Source organism: Schistocerca piceifrons, chromosome 9 (assembly GCF_021461385.2).
Source record: "Schistocerca piceifrons isolate TAMUIC-IGC-003096 chromosome 9, iqSchPice1.1, whole genome shotgun sequence".
Classification (NCBI taxonomy): Eukaryota; Metazoa; Arthropoda; class Insecta; order Orthoptera; family Acrididae; genus Schistocerca; species Schistocerca piceifrons.
Genome location: NC_060146.1, coordinates 56416572 through 56435614, shown reverse-complemented (window position 1 = coordinate 56435614; position 19043 = coordinate 56416572). Strand labels below are relative to the sequence as shown.

At 40.3% G+C, this 19043-nt stretch overlaps 1 protein-coding gene across 1 annotated transcript in view; it reads left to right on the top strand.

Annotated features, from left to right (window-relative positions):
* LOC124716700 (pecanex-like protein 1) overlaps positions 1 to 19043 on the top strand; it is a 296058-nt gene that overhangs the window by 54641 nt on the left and 222374 nt on the right. The window contains exon 7 of the mRNA XM_047243242.1: positions 16442 to 16788. Coding sequence (XP_047099198.1) covers positions 16442 to 16788 — 347 coding nt within the window. The remainder of the gene's footprint in view (positions 1 to 16441; positions 16789 to 19043) is intronic.

The following is a 19043-nucleotide window of genomic DNA, read 5'->3' as shown; positions in this document are numbered from 1 at the left end:
AATTCGCAAGCTCGGGTCATAAACAATTTAGAACAGGACTATGTCCACCATAGATGTAGATTTAAATAATTTGGGAGTAAGGGAGACCACTCACACAATAGCAGAAGCATTGAGTCATTGTCAGGCTCACAGGGTAAAACAATGAAATTTTGCTAGCTTTCGGAAGAAATAGTTTGATGCATGGGCTCCCTCGCCCCCCCCCCCCTCCCCCCCCTCCCCCCCCCCCCCCCCCCCCCCCGTTTTATATTTTGTCTTACACACATTTTTCAAAATTACATAATTTTTTGGTAGGAATTCTTCTTAAATCTATGCTTATTATTTATTGAAGCGATGAAGAGTGAAGAGGTTTGTGTTGGTGTCGTATACCCGAAAAAAATACATGCATGTGCAATGCTTCTGGACATTTCTTGCACTCACACTACACAATTTCTGGAGGGTGTTTTCCTGATGATACTGGTGGGGAGGGATAAAACTAACAAAACCTGAAAACTATTGCTTATAACAGGCAAAATATTGAAAGAAATAGTGTGGGAAAAGACAGATTGATACTTACCGTAAACAAGACACGTCTAGTTGCAGACAGGTGCAATTACGATGATTACATAAAGCTTTCAGCTACAGCTAGCATCTCGGGTCAGAATGCCGGATTTGGCAGGTGATGTGTCTTTTAATTGTGTCTTGATGTGTCTGTTTTACAGTAAGTAGCACTCTGTCTTTTTCTACATTGTTGATATTTCTACCTGGATATTCCATTGTTTGAAAGAGATAGTGTGTCATACAACACTGAATAGAGCGATTTCTCTGCTTTCCGATGCTATATAATGTCATGTCATCTTGTAACAGAGAAGAAGAAACACTAAGAAGATGCTATAACTGCTCGGTCCGTCTCACAGCTGGCAGTGTAATAAGAGACTTGAAACCTGCAACTAGTTCTGAGTCAGTTGTATAAGCCAATGGATTAAAGTCAGTCTGCTAAAGCTGTGTTTAGCAAGCCATAATTTTTTAGTGTCTTTGATTGTGTAGTTTCGTTGTTTCACACAGATGTCTTACAGTGTATCACTATATTTTCTTGAGAAATGTCAAACCAGAACAATCTCATTCCTTACGCTGAACTTGTTTGGGAAGTAGTTTGCTAAAGTAATATTTGTGATTGTGAGAATACGGGAATATGCAGTTAGTGCAAACAACAGGCCACAGGAATTTGAAGTTGGCAATTTATGTGCTCTCAATCTGTCAAAATTATTTTGTGAATATATTAAACATCAGAAATTCAAGGGATTGGGAAGATACTGTTTTCAAAAACACATGCAGTGTGAAATCCATAGGGGAAATGGATAGAAACTTTGCAGTGAGCCGTTGAAGTGGCAGTCTTAATTTAGCAGCAGATTTGAAATGGCTAAGAAGAAAAAATGACTGTGAAACTAGGCTTGAAGAACCATGGGTACATGTATGAATGTAAATATTTCACTCTACAAGCTGGAAAATGGAGTTTTTTCAGCAGTAGGTGAATGAATTTGTTGGAGGTAAGATATGTTTGTTTGTTGTTGTTGTGGTGGTGGTGGTGGTGGTGGTGGTGGTGGTCAGTCCAGAGACTGGCTTGATGCAGCTCTCCATGCTATTCTATTCTGTACAAGCCTCTTCATCTCCGAATAACTAGTGCAACTTGCATCCTTCTGAATCTGCTTAGCGTATTCATCGCTTGGTCTCTCTCTCTGATTTTTACCCTCCACGCTTCCCTGCAATACTAAATTGGTGATACCTTGATGCCTCAGAATGTGTCCTACCAACCGATCCCTTCTTTTAGTCAAGTTGTGCCACAGAGTTCTCTTCTCCCTAATTCTATTCACTATCTCCTCAATAGTTACCTGATCTACCCATCTAATCTTCAGCATTCTTCTGTAGAACCAAGTTTCAAAAGCTTCTGTTCTCTTCTTGTATAATCTGTTTATCGTCCACATTTTACTTCCATACATGGCTACGCTCCATACATATATTTTCAGAAAAGACTTCCTAAAAATTAAATCCATGCTTGATGTTAACAAATTTCTCTTCTTCAGAAACACTTTCCTTGCCATTGCCTGTCTACATTTTATATCCTCTCTACTCCGACCAACATCTGTTATTTTGCTCCCCAAATAACAAACTCATTTACTACTGTAAGTGTCTCATTTCCTAATCTAATGTCATCAGCATCACCCGATTTAATTTGACTACATTCCATTATCCTCGTTTTGCTTTTGATGAAGTTCATCTGGTATCCTCCTTTCAAGACAATACCCACTCTGTTCAGCTGCTCTTCCAGGTGCTGTGCTGTCTCTGACAGAATTACAATGTCATCAGTAAACCTCAAAGTTTTTATTTCTTCTCCATGGATTTTAATTTCTATTCCAAATTCTTCTTTCCTTTCCTTTACTGCTTGCTCAATAAACAGATTGAATAACATCAGGGATAGGTTACAACCCTGTCTCACTCCCTTCTCATCCACTGCTTCCCTCTCAGCCCCTTGTCTCTTATAACTGCCATCTGGTTTCTGTACAAATGGTAAATAGCCTTTCGCTCCCTGTATTTTACCCCTGCCACCTTCAGAATCTGAAAGAGAGTATTTCACTCAGCATTATCAAAAGCTGTCTCTAAATCTACAAATGCTAGAAACTTAGGTTTGCCTTTCCTTAACCTATCTCCTAAGATAAGTCGTAGGGTCAGTATTGCCTCACGTGTTCCAACATTTCTACGGAGTCCAAACTGATTTTCCCTGTGGTTGGCTTCGGCCGCAATGGCCTTGCCGCAGTGGATACAGCGGTTCTCGTGAGATCACCGAAGTTAAGTGCTGTAGGGCGTGGCTGGCACTTGGATGGGTGACCACCCAGGCCGCCATGTGCTGTTGCCATTTTTCGGGGTCACTCAGCCTTGTGATGCCAATTGAGGAGAAAATCGATCCAATAGTAGCGGCTCCAGTCAAAGAAAACTATCATAACGACTGGGAGAGTGGTGTGCTGACCACACGCCCCTCCTATCCGCATCCTCCAACGAGGATGACACGGTCGGATGGTCCCGATGGGACACTTGTGTCCTGAAGATGGAGTGCTTTTGGCTTCTGCCAGTTTTTTCATTCATCTGTAAAGAATTTGTGTTAGTATTTTGCAGACGTGACTTATTAAACTGATAGTTCGGTAATTTTCACACCTGTCAACACCTGTTTTCTTTGGGATTGGAATTATTATATTCTTCTTGAAATGTGAGGGTATTTCACCTGTCTCATACATCTTGCTCACCAGATGGAAGAGTTTTGTTATGACCGGTTCTCCCAAGGCTATCAGTAGTTCTAATGGAATATTGTCTACTCCTGGAGCATTGTTTCGACTTAGGTCTTTCAGTGTTCTGTCAAATTCTTCACCCAGTATCATATCTCTCATTTCATCTTCATCTATGTCCTCTTCCATTTTCATAATATTGCCCTCAAGTACATCGCCCTTGTATAGATCCTCTATATACTCCTTCCACCTTTCTGCTTTCCCTTCTTTGCTTAGAACTGGGTTTCCATCTGAGCTCTTGATATTCATACAGGTGGTTCTCTTTTCTCCAAAGGTCTCTTAATTTTCCGGTAGGCAGTATCATCTTGTCCCTAGTGATACATGCGTCTACATCCTTACATTTGACCTCTAGCCATCCCTGCTTAGCCATTTTGCACTTCCTGTCGATCTCAGTTTTGAGACGTTTGTTTTCCTTTTGGCTGCTTCATTTACTGCATTTTTATATTTTCTCCTTACATCAATTAAATAAAATATTTCTTCTTTTTCTCTACTTCATACTCTGCTGCTTTCATTATTCCATCTTTCCAAGCTACCCATTCTTCTTCTACTGTATTTCCTTCTCTGTTCTTGTCAATCATTCCCTGATACTCTCTTTAAAACACTCTATAACCTCTGGTTCTTTCAGTTTATCCAGGCCTCATCTCCTTAAATTCCTACCATTTTTGAGTTTCTACAGTTCATAACCAATAAATTGTGATCAGAGTCCACATCTGCCCCTGGAAATGTCTTACAATTTAAAACCTGGTTCCTAAATCTCTGTCTTACCATTACATAATCTGTCTGAAACCTTTCAGTGTCTCCAGGCCCCTTCCATGTGTACAGCCTTTTTTCATGATTCTTAAACTAAGTTTTAGCTATGATTAAGTTACGTTCTGTGCAAAATTCTACCAGGCGGCTTCCCCTTTCATTCCCTATCCCCAGTCTATATTCACCTACTACTTTTTCTTCTCTTCCTTTTCCTGCTATTGAATTCCAGTCCCCCATCACTACTAAATTTTCATCTCCCTTAACTATATGAATAATTTCTTTTATCACGTCATACATTTCTTCAATCTCTTCATCTGCAGAGCTAGTTGGCATATAAACTTGTACTACTGTGGTAGGTGTGGGCTTCGTGTCTATCTTGGCTACAATAATGCATTCACTATGCTGTTCATAGTAGCTTATCTGCATTCCTATTATTTTTTAATTCATTATTAAACCTACTCCTGCATTACCCCTATTTGATTTTGTGTTTATAACCCTGTATTCACCTGACCAAAAATCTTGTTCCTCCTGCCACCAGACTTCACTAATTCTAACTTTATCTAACTTCAACCTATCCATTTCCCTTTGTAAATTTTCTGACGTACCTGCCTGATTAAGGGATCTGACATTTCACACTCTGATATGCAGAACGCCAGTTTTGTTTCTGCTGATGATGAAGCCCTCCTGAGTAGTTCCTGCCCAGAGACCTGAATGGGGGACTATTTTACCTCCGCAGTATTTTGCCCAAGAGGACGCCATAATCATTTAACCATGCAGTAAAGGTGCGCACCGCTGGGAAAAATTATGGCTGTAGTTTTACCTTCCCTTCAGCCATTATGAGTACCAGCACAGCAAGGCCATTTTGGTTGATGTAAAAAGGCCAGATCAGTCGATCATCGAGACTGTTGCCCCCGCAACTACAGGAAAGGCTGCTGCCCCTCTTCAGGATCCACCTGTTTGTCTGGCCTCTCAACAGATACCCGTCCATTGCGGTTGCACCTACGGTATGACTATCTGTATAGCTGAGGCACACAAGCCTCCCCACCAATGGCAAGGTCCGTGGTTCATGTGTTTAATGGTGGTAAACAGCATTAGAGTCAGATTATAATTTCTGAGTTGCAACTGTATATTTAAGAAAGTAATAAATTTTGTGGTACGGTGATGAGCAACTAGCTGGAAAGGATTTTGTCATATTAACTGATGTGATGACCGACAGAACTGGTTGTGGTGTTGTTGTTGTGCTGCTGTAGAAACGTGAAGCTTGGAATGAGCAACAACTTTTTGTAGCAGGTATAAAGCATCTCGATACAGCAACTTCTACACAATGTGCTCATGCAATATTGGTTGCTCTGCAAGATCATAACCTTCAGTATGACATTGTAAAGGTGCTGGCCACAGAAAAATGTGAACTTTGGAAATGCCCGATGAAAATAAAAAAGTCACAAAAAGCGATAACAGCAACTGAACCACAACAAACTGCCTTTTAAAAGACAGTAATCCAAATAATCAATGTTTGAAAACTACATCCTGTAGTTGGCATCCTGTATGCATTCTTCCTATCTGCTCTTGGGGTTTCTCATTGATTGCTCCTGCATCTCAGCAGGGATACCACAAATTTTGTTTCAGTTCATCCAGTGTTCTTGGCCAAGTTATTTCGACCTGACTCTTAAGTTTGCCCACAAGAAAAAATCACAAATAGGGAAATAGTGTTCTTGGGGGGCAACAGAATGCCACTGAATCTCCAAATGACATGGTTAACGATTAATTCTTGCACAATTGCCATTGGACCATCCTGTTGAAACCAGATTTTATGAAGTTGTGGAATACTGTTCAATGCAGATGCAACTTCTCAACATACCAATCTGAAGTGACAATAACTGTGATTGGCTCTTCATTTCTAAAAAGTGCCATCCAGTGAGAAACTACGCACCGTACTGTCACCTGCCGACATGTAAAGCCATTCGTGAAGTTCATTAGGGTTGCCTGCCCAGTAACTGTAGTTATGCTTGCTCATGTAACCTGTGAAATGAAAACGGGCCTCATGATATTTACAGCTTGCCCAGAAATCCACTGTCCTCATAAGTATTTGTCATAATTTGCTGACAGAATTCTAATTGCAGTTGCTGATCGTTCTCCAGTTCTTGCATAATCTGTGTCTTACACAGGTGGACTTTTAAATCTTAATGCAGAATATGAGGAACACAGTCTTGGGACGCTGTCTGCAGCTGCTTGCTTGTGAACTGAATCCCATGGGCTCCATAAGACTGAAACCCATATAGCTTTATTGTTCTGTGGAGCATGAACACTTCTTGGTCATTCTGGTGGTTTCTTTTTGAGAGCAGATTCAGTCTCTTCAAAATTTTTGCTTGTGTCTAGGGAACTCAACCGTGCTGCCGTAACTTGAAAAAAATGTTGGATCTGCATCTCCACACTTTCGAAACTATTATTGCTTGTGTAAAACATTTTCATGGCAAAAGCGTGCTGTGTGCCACTCTACTGATCCACGATTGTTAAATGGCAATATTGTTTACAGCCAAGATCCCTGTTCTGCAGTTATGCCAACTGATAAGCTGGCACTACATGTTTCAAAAGTGCCCATTTTTCTGTGTCACTCTGTATATGAACAATTGTGTCAGCTCTTCAAAAACAGTTATGGGAGAGTTTAATGATAGGTGACTTTAATTGCAAATATAAAATGGAAACACACACACACACACACACACACACACAGAGAGAGAGATGTATTTTATGTTGGATAGCTGAAGTTCCTCGAACATCCCGTATAAAGATGGATTTACAGAGACTAGTTGCAAACAGTTTTTGAAAGTAATTTTTGAAACTGAACACTGCATAGAATGTTACCCAAAAAAAAAACAGAGCAAGGTGGTGCAGTGGTTAGCCCACTGGACTCGCATTCGGGAGGCCAACAGTTCAATCCCATGTCCGGCCATCCTGATTTAGGTTTTCCGTGATTTCCCTAAGTCACTCCAGGCAAATGCCAGGATGGTTCCTTTGAAAGGGCACGGCCGACTTCCTTGCCTAATCCGATGAGACCGATGACCTCACATTTTGGTCTCTTCCCTCAAACAACCCAACCCCAACCCAGAACACAAGAATCAGAAAGTATTTGTATTTGCGGGGTTTGAAGCAGAGGAGGAGGGATCTGAAGGTGTTTCCTTTTCAGACTTATGTGGCAGAATGCTTTGAAGAAATAGTGGAGTTCCTTCACGATGATGGTATGCGAGAATTAGCAGATGCAGGAATTTGAATATGTTAATTTATTTTCTGAAAAGGAATCAATTCAGTGCTTGTGGAGATCATGTTTGTTAAAGAACATGCTAGTGAGTTAATGAATACCGTTGTATCCTCAGAGTCTTCAAAATACCCTTCTTCTATGAACACGCTTCCAATTTAAAGCAGCTCAAAGATGGCTACGTTATTGTGAGGCAAATGATTTTTTTTGTGCAAGTTTTTTTAAGAACAGACAAAAATAAGTTAGGTAGGACTGAAGGAAACACTGTAACACTCTGGGTTGCACCTTCAAACTAGATTGGCAACTCTTATGGCCACATATCATGCAAATCTGTGTTCACAACCGTAAGTTATTGTTTCAGTTCCTAGATGATGATGATGATGATGACTTCTATGAATGCTGACAAAGCAGTGTGTTCGTCATGGGGGCACCTGGAATGCTACATCTTACCAGTGTAGATGTTTTTGAGAAATTTTTATCCTTTCAAAATTTAGTGGAAAAGGAACTTTTTGTGTTAGAAGGAAATGTGGAGCTTGTCAAATGTATCTTGTTTAATTGATTAGGTGTAATGGAACTGTTTCTTTTTTCCCCAAATGTGTAAATAAATGTGACGTGTAATGCCTAATAAATATAATGTGTTTGGTAAATGACGTTATATTTTCATTTTCAACATAAAACTGAAAAAGAAAGAAAAATTACTAAAATAAAGAATAAATTTAAAAAATAAGCTGTCAAAAAATGGCATCAAAACTGACCATGAATAAAAAGATATTTACTAGCCTCTAATTTTTGAAGTACTTCTTTCTCAGCTGTAACTAGTAGTTTGATAACCACTGATCACTTGAGAGTTAAAGGTTCTTTCTACAAAGATAGTACAGAATGGATAACTTGCCATATATTTGTGTCTCATCATCACACAGTCCCTCTTATGTGCGTCTGCAGAACACCGTATCTGCCTTTGGCTCTAGTAGACTAGTGATGTTAAAAGGAGAACAGATAAAAGTTGCAGATATGGAAAGACAGTTGACTACGTACACTGAACGTCACAAACATTGCGCACATTGCCATCACGGCCACAGGGGAAAGTCCTAATGATGTACTTTTGGATGTTCAGCGGAGTAGTTTTTAACTCATAAAATCGTCAGGTGTCTGACCGGGTCGCACTGTAATTACTGCACGATATTTGAGCAAACATACTCGTGGCCATTTTCAGGTGGTCTCTGATGACTGCTGTTCTCCTGCTGTCAGTGTCCTAAATATGCTGATTGATATGCCCTCTGCCACATAGCACAGACACTGGAGACCAGAGTTTGGAGCCAGGTGCCACTACTTCACCACTGCCACCATCCACTACGGCGGCTGTATGGGTAATGATAGGACTGGAGTGATGAAGAAGTTAACAGACAGCATATATAGGCTGCCAATAGGAATGGAGCATTTGTCATCAGGGGCCACCTGGAGATGGCAACGAATCTCTCTACTGAAATAACTTGGAGTAATTACGATGTGATCCGGCCGGAAATCTGAGAGTTCTGCAAGTTAGGAATATCCCTGGAATACATCAGACAGCTTAACTGTGTTGTTGTTTCCATTTTCTTACACAACATTTCATTAACCGACACAGCTATCTTCTTCAGTTACTGTCAGGTCTCTAACTACACTGTGAAGTACAGGATAAGTTCCATATGTAATGAGATCAGTTTTTTTGTGGTGTGACAATTCACTGCAGTTCATCCTAACTTTCTGTGCCAGGCAGATGGTGTGTGTTAGCTTCAAAAAGTGCCTGTTTCCAGTGCCTTTGAGCTGTCAGTCAGGATGTGCTTTCGCATAATCCTGTTTTTAGGTTATGTAACGTGGTGAGATGGATCATTCCTGTGGAGCAGCATTATGCTATCAAATTTTGTCACACTCGGGAAGTTCACCACTGAAATGTTTCCATTAATGCAACAGGCCATTGGGAGTGATTGCTTGTCCAAGTTGAGGAGGGTCAAAAGAATACCTCTGATGAACCCTGTAGTGGATGTCTGTCAACCTCCTGAATTGACAAAAAGGTGATGCATGTCATGATTGATTGAATTATGGTGAACAGTTAAGCCTTCAGCTGACCACAGAAATTGTAACCATAATGAAAATTGTAGCTGAATATTTGAGCACAAAAAAGGTGTGCAGCAAACTGATCACAAAAGTGTTGACCGACCAATAAAAGGAAGTGCGAGTGTGCTGATGCTCTCTTGGAAATGTGTGAAAATGATCCGTATTTTTTAAATTCTGTTATCACTCTGAATGAGACAGATTTTTGAGTTTGACCCTTAAACAAAAAAGCAGACTTCAGAGTTCAACACCACAGTCTTCCCGCCTCGAGGAGGCACGTGTGAGCAAATCCGGCATGAAAACTGTGTTGATTATCTTTTTAGTTGCCAGAACCATTGTGAACACAGCTTCCTACTTGAAAGTGATCAGAAGTCCAAGAAATAGGTTTACGTACTGCTGAAGTGATATAAAGGAGGAGTGGAAATAGCGCCATGGCTATGTACAAAGCCACAGTGCCTTCATTGTCATAGAATTTCTGTCCAGGACCCACATCCTATTGCTTACGACCCTTCCTACAGTTTTAACCTGACTACCATACTTTTTCTTTTCTTTTCTTTTTCTTTTTTTCCCCCCTTTTTTCCCTTCCCTTCCCTTCCCTTCCCTCCCCTCCCTTAAAGTGCCTGAAAGGGAAGCACTGGGACGCAGTTGAAAATGTCTAGGCTGATGTTACACCAACTCTTAAAGGGCATCATGGAGAAGACTTTCCAGGATGCCTTTCTGCATGGAAACATCATCTCCAGAATGTATTGATGCAGAAGGACACTATTTTGATAATTTTTTACTAATTTTACAAATATGTTCAATAAATTATATTTTGTGAATTTGATTGTGTTACTTGTGGACCCCATGTTATATCAGTGGTCGCATCACTATTTACAGCATAGGTGGACTCTCCCTACCCATACAACGTTTGATGTTTGTTGTTAGAAGCCCACACTGTTGCTCTGCGAGATGCACATTCTCTGTGTTTTAGAGATCTGTTGGACAAGTTGGCCAGCAGTAAATTGACCACACCGAGAAAACTTGAGAGGTTGCAGTTAAAGTCCTGTTTGGTAGTGTTGCAAATGAAATATAATGTGTCATTTTCCAGCAGTCTAAATCCGTAACACACTGAGGAGGGAATAATTTGGGCACACGGTACTGTAAATAACGTCAAGAAGGCACAATACACCAACATTGTTGAGAGATATTCTCCATAGAAACTGAATAAGAAAAAGTTGTCTGGTATTTATACAGTTGAAGACTTCGTGTGGAGAGCTTTGTAGGTTTTGTTGCGTTCATACCCCCCCCCCCCCCCCTCCCAATAAATGTTCCATTGAATGTTTATGATCTTCTTTATTGTGCAAATTGAAATACAGTGCTTGTACACAAAAATGTGCAGTAAATTTTCACACTACAGGCAACACTGAGTTCACTGTTTGTCAAAGAGTGTTGTTTTTGCTGACAGGCATGATACACCTGACAGAAATGCCAAAATTCACTGGCAGCAACTTCTGCTTGTAGGCTCCCGATGTAGGATGGTTCTTGACATCTGCTAGAATTAATAGTAAGAATATGCCAATAATGTACCTGTTTCGTCACAATTGAACAGAACGTGGATGGTAACGAAAAGCTGATATTCAGTCTGTAGAAAATAAGCCTTAGGGCACAGAAATTTTTTCCATAATTTTGTTTATGAATATTATTCTGGCCATTTACAGCTTGATTATAGACAGAGTAATCTAAACTATTCTGATTCTTAGTGAGGTTTAAAATGACTGTTACAATATCCTTCACATCAGGAGATGGATACTGTACTTCACAGCTAACTTGGTGCTTATGAAAAACACTCCCTCGTTACTCTTATGGTAGCAGAAAGCTCGTAATGTGGAAGATAAAAGCAGTTGTAATGTATGTGTGGAACAAGCTTTCTGGAATAAAAAAAATTACATGTGGTATTTGTAAACAAAAAGATTTGATCATATTTACCAAGTGTAGATGTCTCTTTGGTACATTCAAAATGCAAAATTTTAACTAATATACAATAATCAAGAGACAGTCTATACTGAAGCTCTACGCTGATGCACAAGTGGCTGCCAAAGAAACAGATGTGCTGTGGACAACATGTTTACACCAAGAATTCTGTATGAGAAGAAATATATGAATGAATGTGATTACAAACTGTGTGCACTGTTGACTTTAAACAAGCCTTATACAGTGTAAATGGATACTGTTTGTGGTGGACTGTGAGAGAATTCACAAAAATGTAAAAATACTTAAAATATGCACAGAAAATGTCATAGGATCACCATTAAAATTTTCTTTATAGGCATAGACACGTTCACAGTACCAGGTAGAAGGACTGGTGGAGCGCGTAAACACGTTCAGAGCACACAAGGACAGGTACAAAGGCACGCTCGTTAACATGTCTAGAGCAGTTAAAGGTTTAACACCCATTTTAGTCCCAACAAAGAGAAGACTTTATGATCAGTTCTTTTTGTTCTAGTACCAGAAAAAATGATTCCAGCACATTAGACATATAAACAAAGGACAGAATTGACAAACACGATTAGATTATTGATTTATGCTGATGAGCTGGTTCTCTTAGGAGACAGCAGAAGAGAGGTTATAGTTCTCACACAACTGTTAATCAAGAGCCTCAGAGGAACTGGCTTCTAATGAAGTGTGAGCAAAACAATTTTGTGCTCACCTGTACTCCCGTACTTCATTATCATTTGAAAGTCCAAACAGAAATTTTGGGAATGGTAATTTGAAGCAAAACAGTGGGGTCAACACACCTTATGAAATGTCTACCTTAAGAGCTATGAGAAATTATTCAATAGTAGAGATATTTAACAGTAGCAAAGGTTGTAAAGTATACCCTGGATATTTTTTCTTGTTTTGGTCTATACTACTACTTCTCCAAATATGGAAAGCAAAGAGCTTGCAGTAGACGAAATTTATTTCACAGTGTGGAAGATTAAGAAGTGGCCATAGCTATTCAGGTATGCATTTTGGAGCCCAAATTTACTAGTCTTTTTTGCTTCAAATGATCAATGCTATCACATCCCTGAATGTATACATTCCATCTGAGACACCTTGTGTATAAAGACTATATATAAATTCCTGACATCTTCTCAAATTACAATACGGCCCTTATCAATAATGTCAAGATATTCTTGTTTTTAGAGGACAGTTATTTAAGAACATATTTTTAACAATTGTTTGGAAAGTATTGCATTTGTAATTTGTATGAATGTGTGGTATTTCTCCTATCAAATGCCAAATAAAATGAAATAAAAATAAAACAGTACTTTCAGGTGAGTCCTTTAGCTGTTTCTGGTTATTATTTTTATGTGCAATTTATCATCATCGTCATCATCATCAACTATCTATCTCCAGTTACCTGAGTGTGGTGTAAGAGTGATTTCTACGTTTGTCTCTTGAGGTACATTTCTTTGACTTCCAAATCTGTTTCCTGGTATGGCTTCTAGATCTGATGCTTTAAAGTTCCTTTTTGAGCCATTTTCTTTCCATTCTTGTTTATCCATCGTATTCACATATCCAAACCCTTTCAACCTGGATACTCTTATGCCTTCATGTAATGGTTGCTTATCCCATGTTTCTTGGCAGATATTTTTATTCCAGACCTTATCTTTTCGTATTTGTTGAAGCAATGAGCCTGAAAACTTCATTTCTGCAGCATGGAGTCTGCCACTGACTATTCTTGATTGGACAGGTGGTCTGAAAATTGTGTCCACGTTCTGTGTATTAGATTCTCAATCTTTGATTTCATAGCTTATGACTGAGTGCATATGGGAATAGCACTTAGTTAAAGGGCACTGTCTGTTACTGATGACTCTAAGAGTGTAATGTGTATTATGGCTGAGCTTGGATAAATGTTGTTTGTTGGACCACAAAACCTTACTTACTTCCATAACACTGCTATACTCACATCTACATCGACAGTTCTCAAGTCATCTTACAGTGTATGGTGGACTGTATTTCTGCTACCACAGTCATGTACCCCTTTTCCTGTTCCGTTCACAAAAGGTGTGCCAAGAACAGCTGCCAATAAATCTGCTTGTGGCATCTGATTTTCTTGTGGTAATTTTGTGACACACTAGTGCAAATGTGCATTCTCAAAAATTGAACAGTAAATTTTTCCTTGGGGAACAACACTTCTCTTGTAGTGTCTGTCACTAGGGCTTGTCGCGCATCTCTCTAACGTTTGCCAAACAAACCCGTAGTAAAATACACACCTCTTATTTGTGTCCTTTACTAATCCAAACTGACAATGGAGCCAGAAAGACAAGCAGTATGTCAAGGTTGGTCAGACATGTGTTATGCAAGTAATGCCTTTTGTGGATGAGATATATATCCTTTGGATTCTGCTAACAAATCGGAGTGTAGCTTCTACTTCCCTTAAGGGAGTATGAGTGGCCTATCCCGTTAATGTTAAATTTGGTAATATAGTGACTCGTTTTCGTAAGAACTGCTTCATGCAACGTGGTGAAACTCTTGCAGGTTATTTATACATGCTTCATGTACTCATTCTCCTAGCTAGTTTGAAGTACATATTCCTGGAGTCAGAATAGAATTTTTCTGTTTTATCTTTCTGGTTACATGTTTTACTTAAATTTTTGTGCATATTATTGGTAATATACAGATGATGCCTACCATTCTACACGTATATAACAACTAAAATAATCAATTATTGATAATATAATATAAACAGATAGATAAAAAAATCTACTCGCCAAGTGGCAGCAGGCGCGCGCGCGCGCACACACACACACACACACACACACACACACACACACACACACACACACACACACACGAAGGATTTAACTTTTACAAGCTTTTGGAGTCAGTGGCTCCTTCTTGTGTCAGCAGAGTTGAAGGGGAAGGAAGGGGGTTGAAGGAAAAGGACTGGAGAGTTTAAGGGAAAGAGGTACAGTTCAGAAAAGTCGCCCAGAACCCCGGGTCAGGGTGGACTTTTCTCAGCTGTACCCCTTTCTCTAAACCTCTCCAGTCCTTTTCCTTCCCCTCCAACTCTTCTGCCAGGAAGAGGAGCCACTGACTCTGAAAACTTGTAAAAGTTAAATCCTTTGTGTGTGTGTGTGTTTTCCGCTGCCGCTGCTTGGTAAGTAGACTTTTTTTATCCATCCCTTTATATTATATTCTACATGTATAGTATCACGTGGGTACTATAAATTATTTGGAAAAAATCAAAAAGTGTATCTTCTATAGTTTCTGAGTAAACAAGTCATTTGTCTGAGAAAATTTATTTTTCAGAAATCGCAATCACAAATAAATTTAAATTGAAACTTGCATTGTAATAGAAACAACAGTTAAAATATGGTGGAACTGTAGGCTTCATTATCTTCTACATTGTCTGAATGCAGCCTCTTCAAAGATCTTTCCTTCTTTTGCCCTTTTTTGGCTTTTAGCTCAGCTTTGTTGATTCGCTACTTGTCCGGTTCCTTTCGTATGGCTCACATATTCCATCCAGTCCTCACCCCAACTCCTCCAAGAATTTGTGTACCAGTATTACCATCATTAAATTTGATGACACTATCGTACACAACAGAACTCAATATATGGAACCCTACACATTTTTAGGTACTCATGTCCAAACTACATTATTGAGTGACTAATTCGCATTTTGTGTTCCCTATCAGATATTTCTTCAATAGACATGGATTTACCAAATCTGAAACTAGTAAACTCAGGTAAGGGTTCCTGTGGGTAAACTTAACTGAAGTTACAGCCGATTCAGCTTTTTTATATTTATATCAGTCACCTGAATGAAAGTTGTGGATCGAGTTGTCTTCTGTTGATATTTTATGGAAAAGGTTGTCTACACCCTCTCTTTCATACCATATAGGATATTTTTGTTGTTCCTTATTTCTTGACTGTAGTATATGGATAGGTGATTGTTGGTATTGCTTAGCAGACAACACTTAATCGTCTTGCTGTCACACTGCGGTGTCTTCAACAGCTCCTATTTCCTCCATTATGCCGGGAATGTCACATGCACAGCATAGACAAGAGTCACAACTGCTATGCCAGTCCTGCCAACTTACGCAGCAAGGTTTCCACTAGCGTGTAAATCATGCCACAGCGTTCCAGACCTTCCTGTTTTTGAGATATTCATTTTTGACTGAGCAATTGTTTATGAAATCGTAAAATTGTTCTACACAAATAGTTAAATTAAGTATACTTCTAGTTAAACACACCAAATTAACCAGAAAAGTCCAAATAATGTTTCTACAGAAAAAAATTTAAGTTTCTGGACAAAATGGCCATTTATACTCCCATTAAAACTAATTGTGTATAGTCATTCCCCTGTAGCTCTTTTTGGACAGTTACTTCTTGGTAATTTACTATCATTATTGTTTCCATCGATTTTTCATCAATAGTGTAGTCAAATAGTAGTGCATTCCTTCATCTATTTGTGCACGATATGTTACATTGATTTACGTTCAGGGTCAACTGCCTATCCCTGTACTGATTGTTGATCCTCTGCAGGTCTTCCCTTAATTTGATAGCATTTTTTGGCATTGTGAACTTCTTGTAGATAACATCATCACTTATGAACAGCCTCACAGAGCTTCCAATGTTATCCACTAGATAGTTTCTGTATAGTATAAACATATCGCATATACGAAACGCATCTTTTCCGGTTTGTGAAAGTCGTTGACGTTGGGCTGCTATGGAATGTTTACACACATTGCCAACTTTATCTGTGTACAATGTTGTGCACTCTAGAAATAAGTAGCATAGTGAAAATATTGCTGTGCATGGTGGATTTAGTGGTGGTGGTGGTGGTGGTAAAATAATAATAACAATCATAATAATTATAATTGTGTAGTTAGTACATGAGATACTCTTGCATTTATCAGTTTAGTCCTGCTAAGACCAATACAGAACAATATATTAAGTTCTATGTACTATACTATGAAGTCCTGACCCCAGTCACCAAACAGGTCTGATAATTGGTAATATCATAGTTTGTTCATTCGATGACAGTGCAGTACGTTATCGGTTTCAGGCTTGGTGTACTGGAAACAGCAGAATGCACGCCAGGTGAGGCGTATTCGTTCGGGTGTGCTGGAGCGATACAGCTCCGTGCCGGAGGGAGAGAGCGGGGGCAGCAGTGGAGGCTCCGGGGCAGTCGGGGGACGGGCATCCCCGCCTCCGATGCCGTCGGCCGACGGTGTGGCGTCCGGGTCATCGTCGAGCGGTCCTCACCGCTACGCCAGCTTCGGCAGTGAGATTGTCTACCCGATTGCTGAGCAGTCGGATGAACATGCGACGAGTCTCGGTGCAGACACGGATGAGAATGGAGGGGCGGGAGGATCGCGGTCTCCGCTGCTTGTGCGCCACGAGAGCTTCAGTGTAAGGATTTCCATCTGCATCTATAGCTATCCTTGCACAATAGGCAGTACTTCATGTCGCGTCATTTATAAGGGAGTCTTTCCATTCCATTTACGTGTAAATTACAGGAAGGATGGTTGCTTCAATACCTTTGTGCACAGTGTAATTAGTCTTAATATTGTCTTCACAGCTCCTATGGGAACGATGTGTAGGGGGTCGTAGTACACACATCAAAAACGTTTTGCATCACCCCGATTCCCAGAACTCCTGAAGATAGATGTTGGCTGTGGGTATTGTATCACAGACACAGTCCCTTTGAGTGTTCAGAGATGTCACTAAACCCACGCAAAGATGTAAACAACCGTGCATGAGCAGCACCTATTAGACAGTGGGGGTCGAACAGCTAATCAGTTCCAGTCATTCCACCAGGAAGGAGGTACGTGGCTCATGTTGTGTGTAGTTCAACTGTGCCTAGACGGTCAATACCACAGTTTGATCGCGTCCGCATTGTTACCTTGTGCCAGGAAGGACTCTCAACAAGGGAAATGTCCAGGTGTCTTGGAGTGAACCAAAGCGATGTTGTTCGGACTTGGAGGAGATAAAGAGAGACAGGAACTGTCGATGACATGCCTCACTCAGCCTGCCAAAGAGCTACCACTGCAGTGGATGACCGCTACCTATGTATTATGGCTCGGAGGAATCCTGATAGCTATGCCACCTTGTTGAATAATGCTTTTCGTGCAGCCACAGGACATCGTGTCACAACTCAAACTTTGCGCAATAGGCTGCATGATGCGCAACTTCAGTCCCGACATCCATGGTGAGGTCCATCTTTGCAACCAAGACGGCATGTAGTGTGGTACAGATGGACCCAGCAACATGCCAAATGGACCACTCAGGATTGGCTTCACGTTCTCTTCACTGATGAGTGTCGCATATGCCTTCAACCAGACTATCGTCAGAAACTTGTTTGAAGGCAACCTGGTCAGGCTGAATGCCTTTGGCACACTGTCCAGCAAGGGCAAGAAGGTGGAGATTCCCTGCTGTTTTGGGGTGGCATTATATGGGGCCGACGTACGGTGCTGGTGGTCATGGAAGGTGCCGTAACGTCTGTACGATGCGTGAATGCCATCCTCCGACCGATAGTGCAACTGTATCGGCAGCATATTGGCGACGCATTCGTCTTCATGGATGACAATTCACGCCCTCATCATGCACATCTTGTGAATGATTTCCTTCAGGATAACGACATCGCTCAGCTAGAGTGGTCAGCATGATCTCCAGACATGAACCCTATCGAACAAGCCTGGGGTAGATTGAAAAGGGCTGTTTATGGATGGCATGACCCACCAACTACTCTGAGGGATGTACGCCGAATCGTCGTTGAGAAGTGGGACAATCTGGACCAACAGTGTCCTGATGGACTTGTGGGTAGTATGCCATGACGAATACAGGCATGCATCAGAGCAAGGACATTCTACTGGGTATTAGGGGTACCGGTGTGTACAGCAATATGGACCACCACCTCTGAACGTCTCGCTGTACGGTGGTACAACATGCAATGTGTCGTTTTCATGAGCAATAAAAAGAGCGGAAATGATGTTTATGTTGATCTCTCTTCCAATTTTCTGTACAGGTTCTGGAAGTCTCGCAATCGAGGTGACTCAAAACTTTTTTTAATGTGTGTATATTTCTAGATTCCTCATTTAATGTTCGTTCTTGGAACTTTGTTTATAAGTAAGCTTTTGTGGAATAGTTTGTGCTTCATTTGTGTGCTATTTTTAGATCTCTGTGACTCTCTCCCATAGTTCAGACAAATTCTATATCTCCTGTTAGCCATATTTGGTAGGAATCTCTCTCACACAAGCAATATGTTAGTATGGGTTGCAGGTGTGGTTTGTAAGCAATCTCTATTTTAGACTGATCCAAGAATTGACTGATGCCAGTTGTGACTCGTTGATATTGTAGTCATAAAAAACTGTGTTTCTCTGTCTTAGGCAGTGAGCAGGTATACTTACCAGAAAATTTAAAGCGGGTTACCAATCTCTGCAGAGTTGAAATATTACCAAAATCTGACTTAATATTAGTGACTCTCTCTTTTGATAGAACATCATCGCAAGCAATTGAATCACCTGCAAAAGATCTGAGGTTACTGTGAAAGGTTTACAAAAGAAAAGGCACAAAACAACACCATGGGTATAATTGAAGTCTTTATTCAAAAGTAATCGCCATAGGCTTGAGCGTAACTATGCCACTGTTTCACAAGCCAATGGATA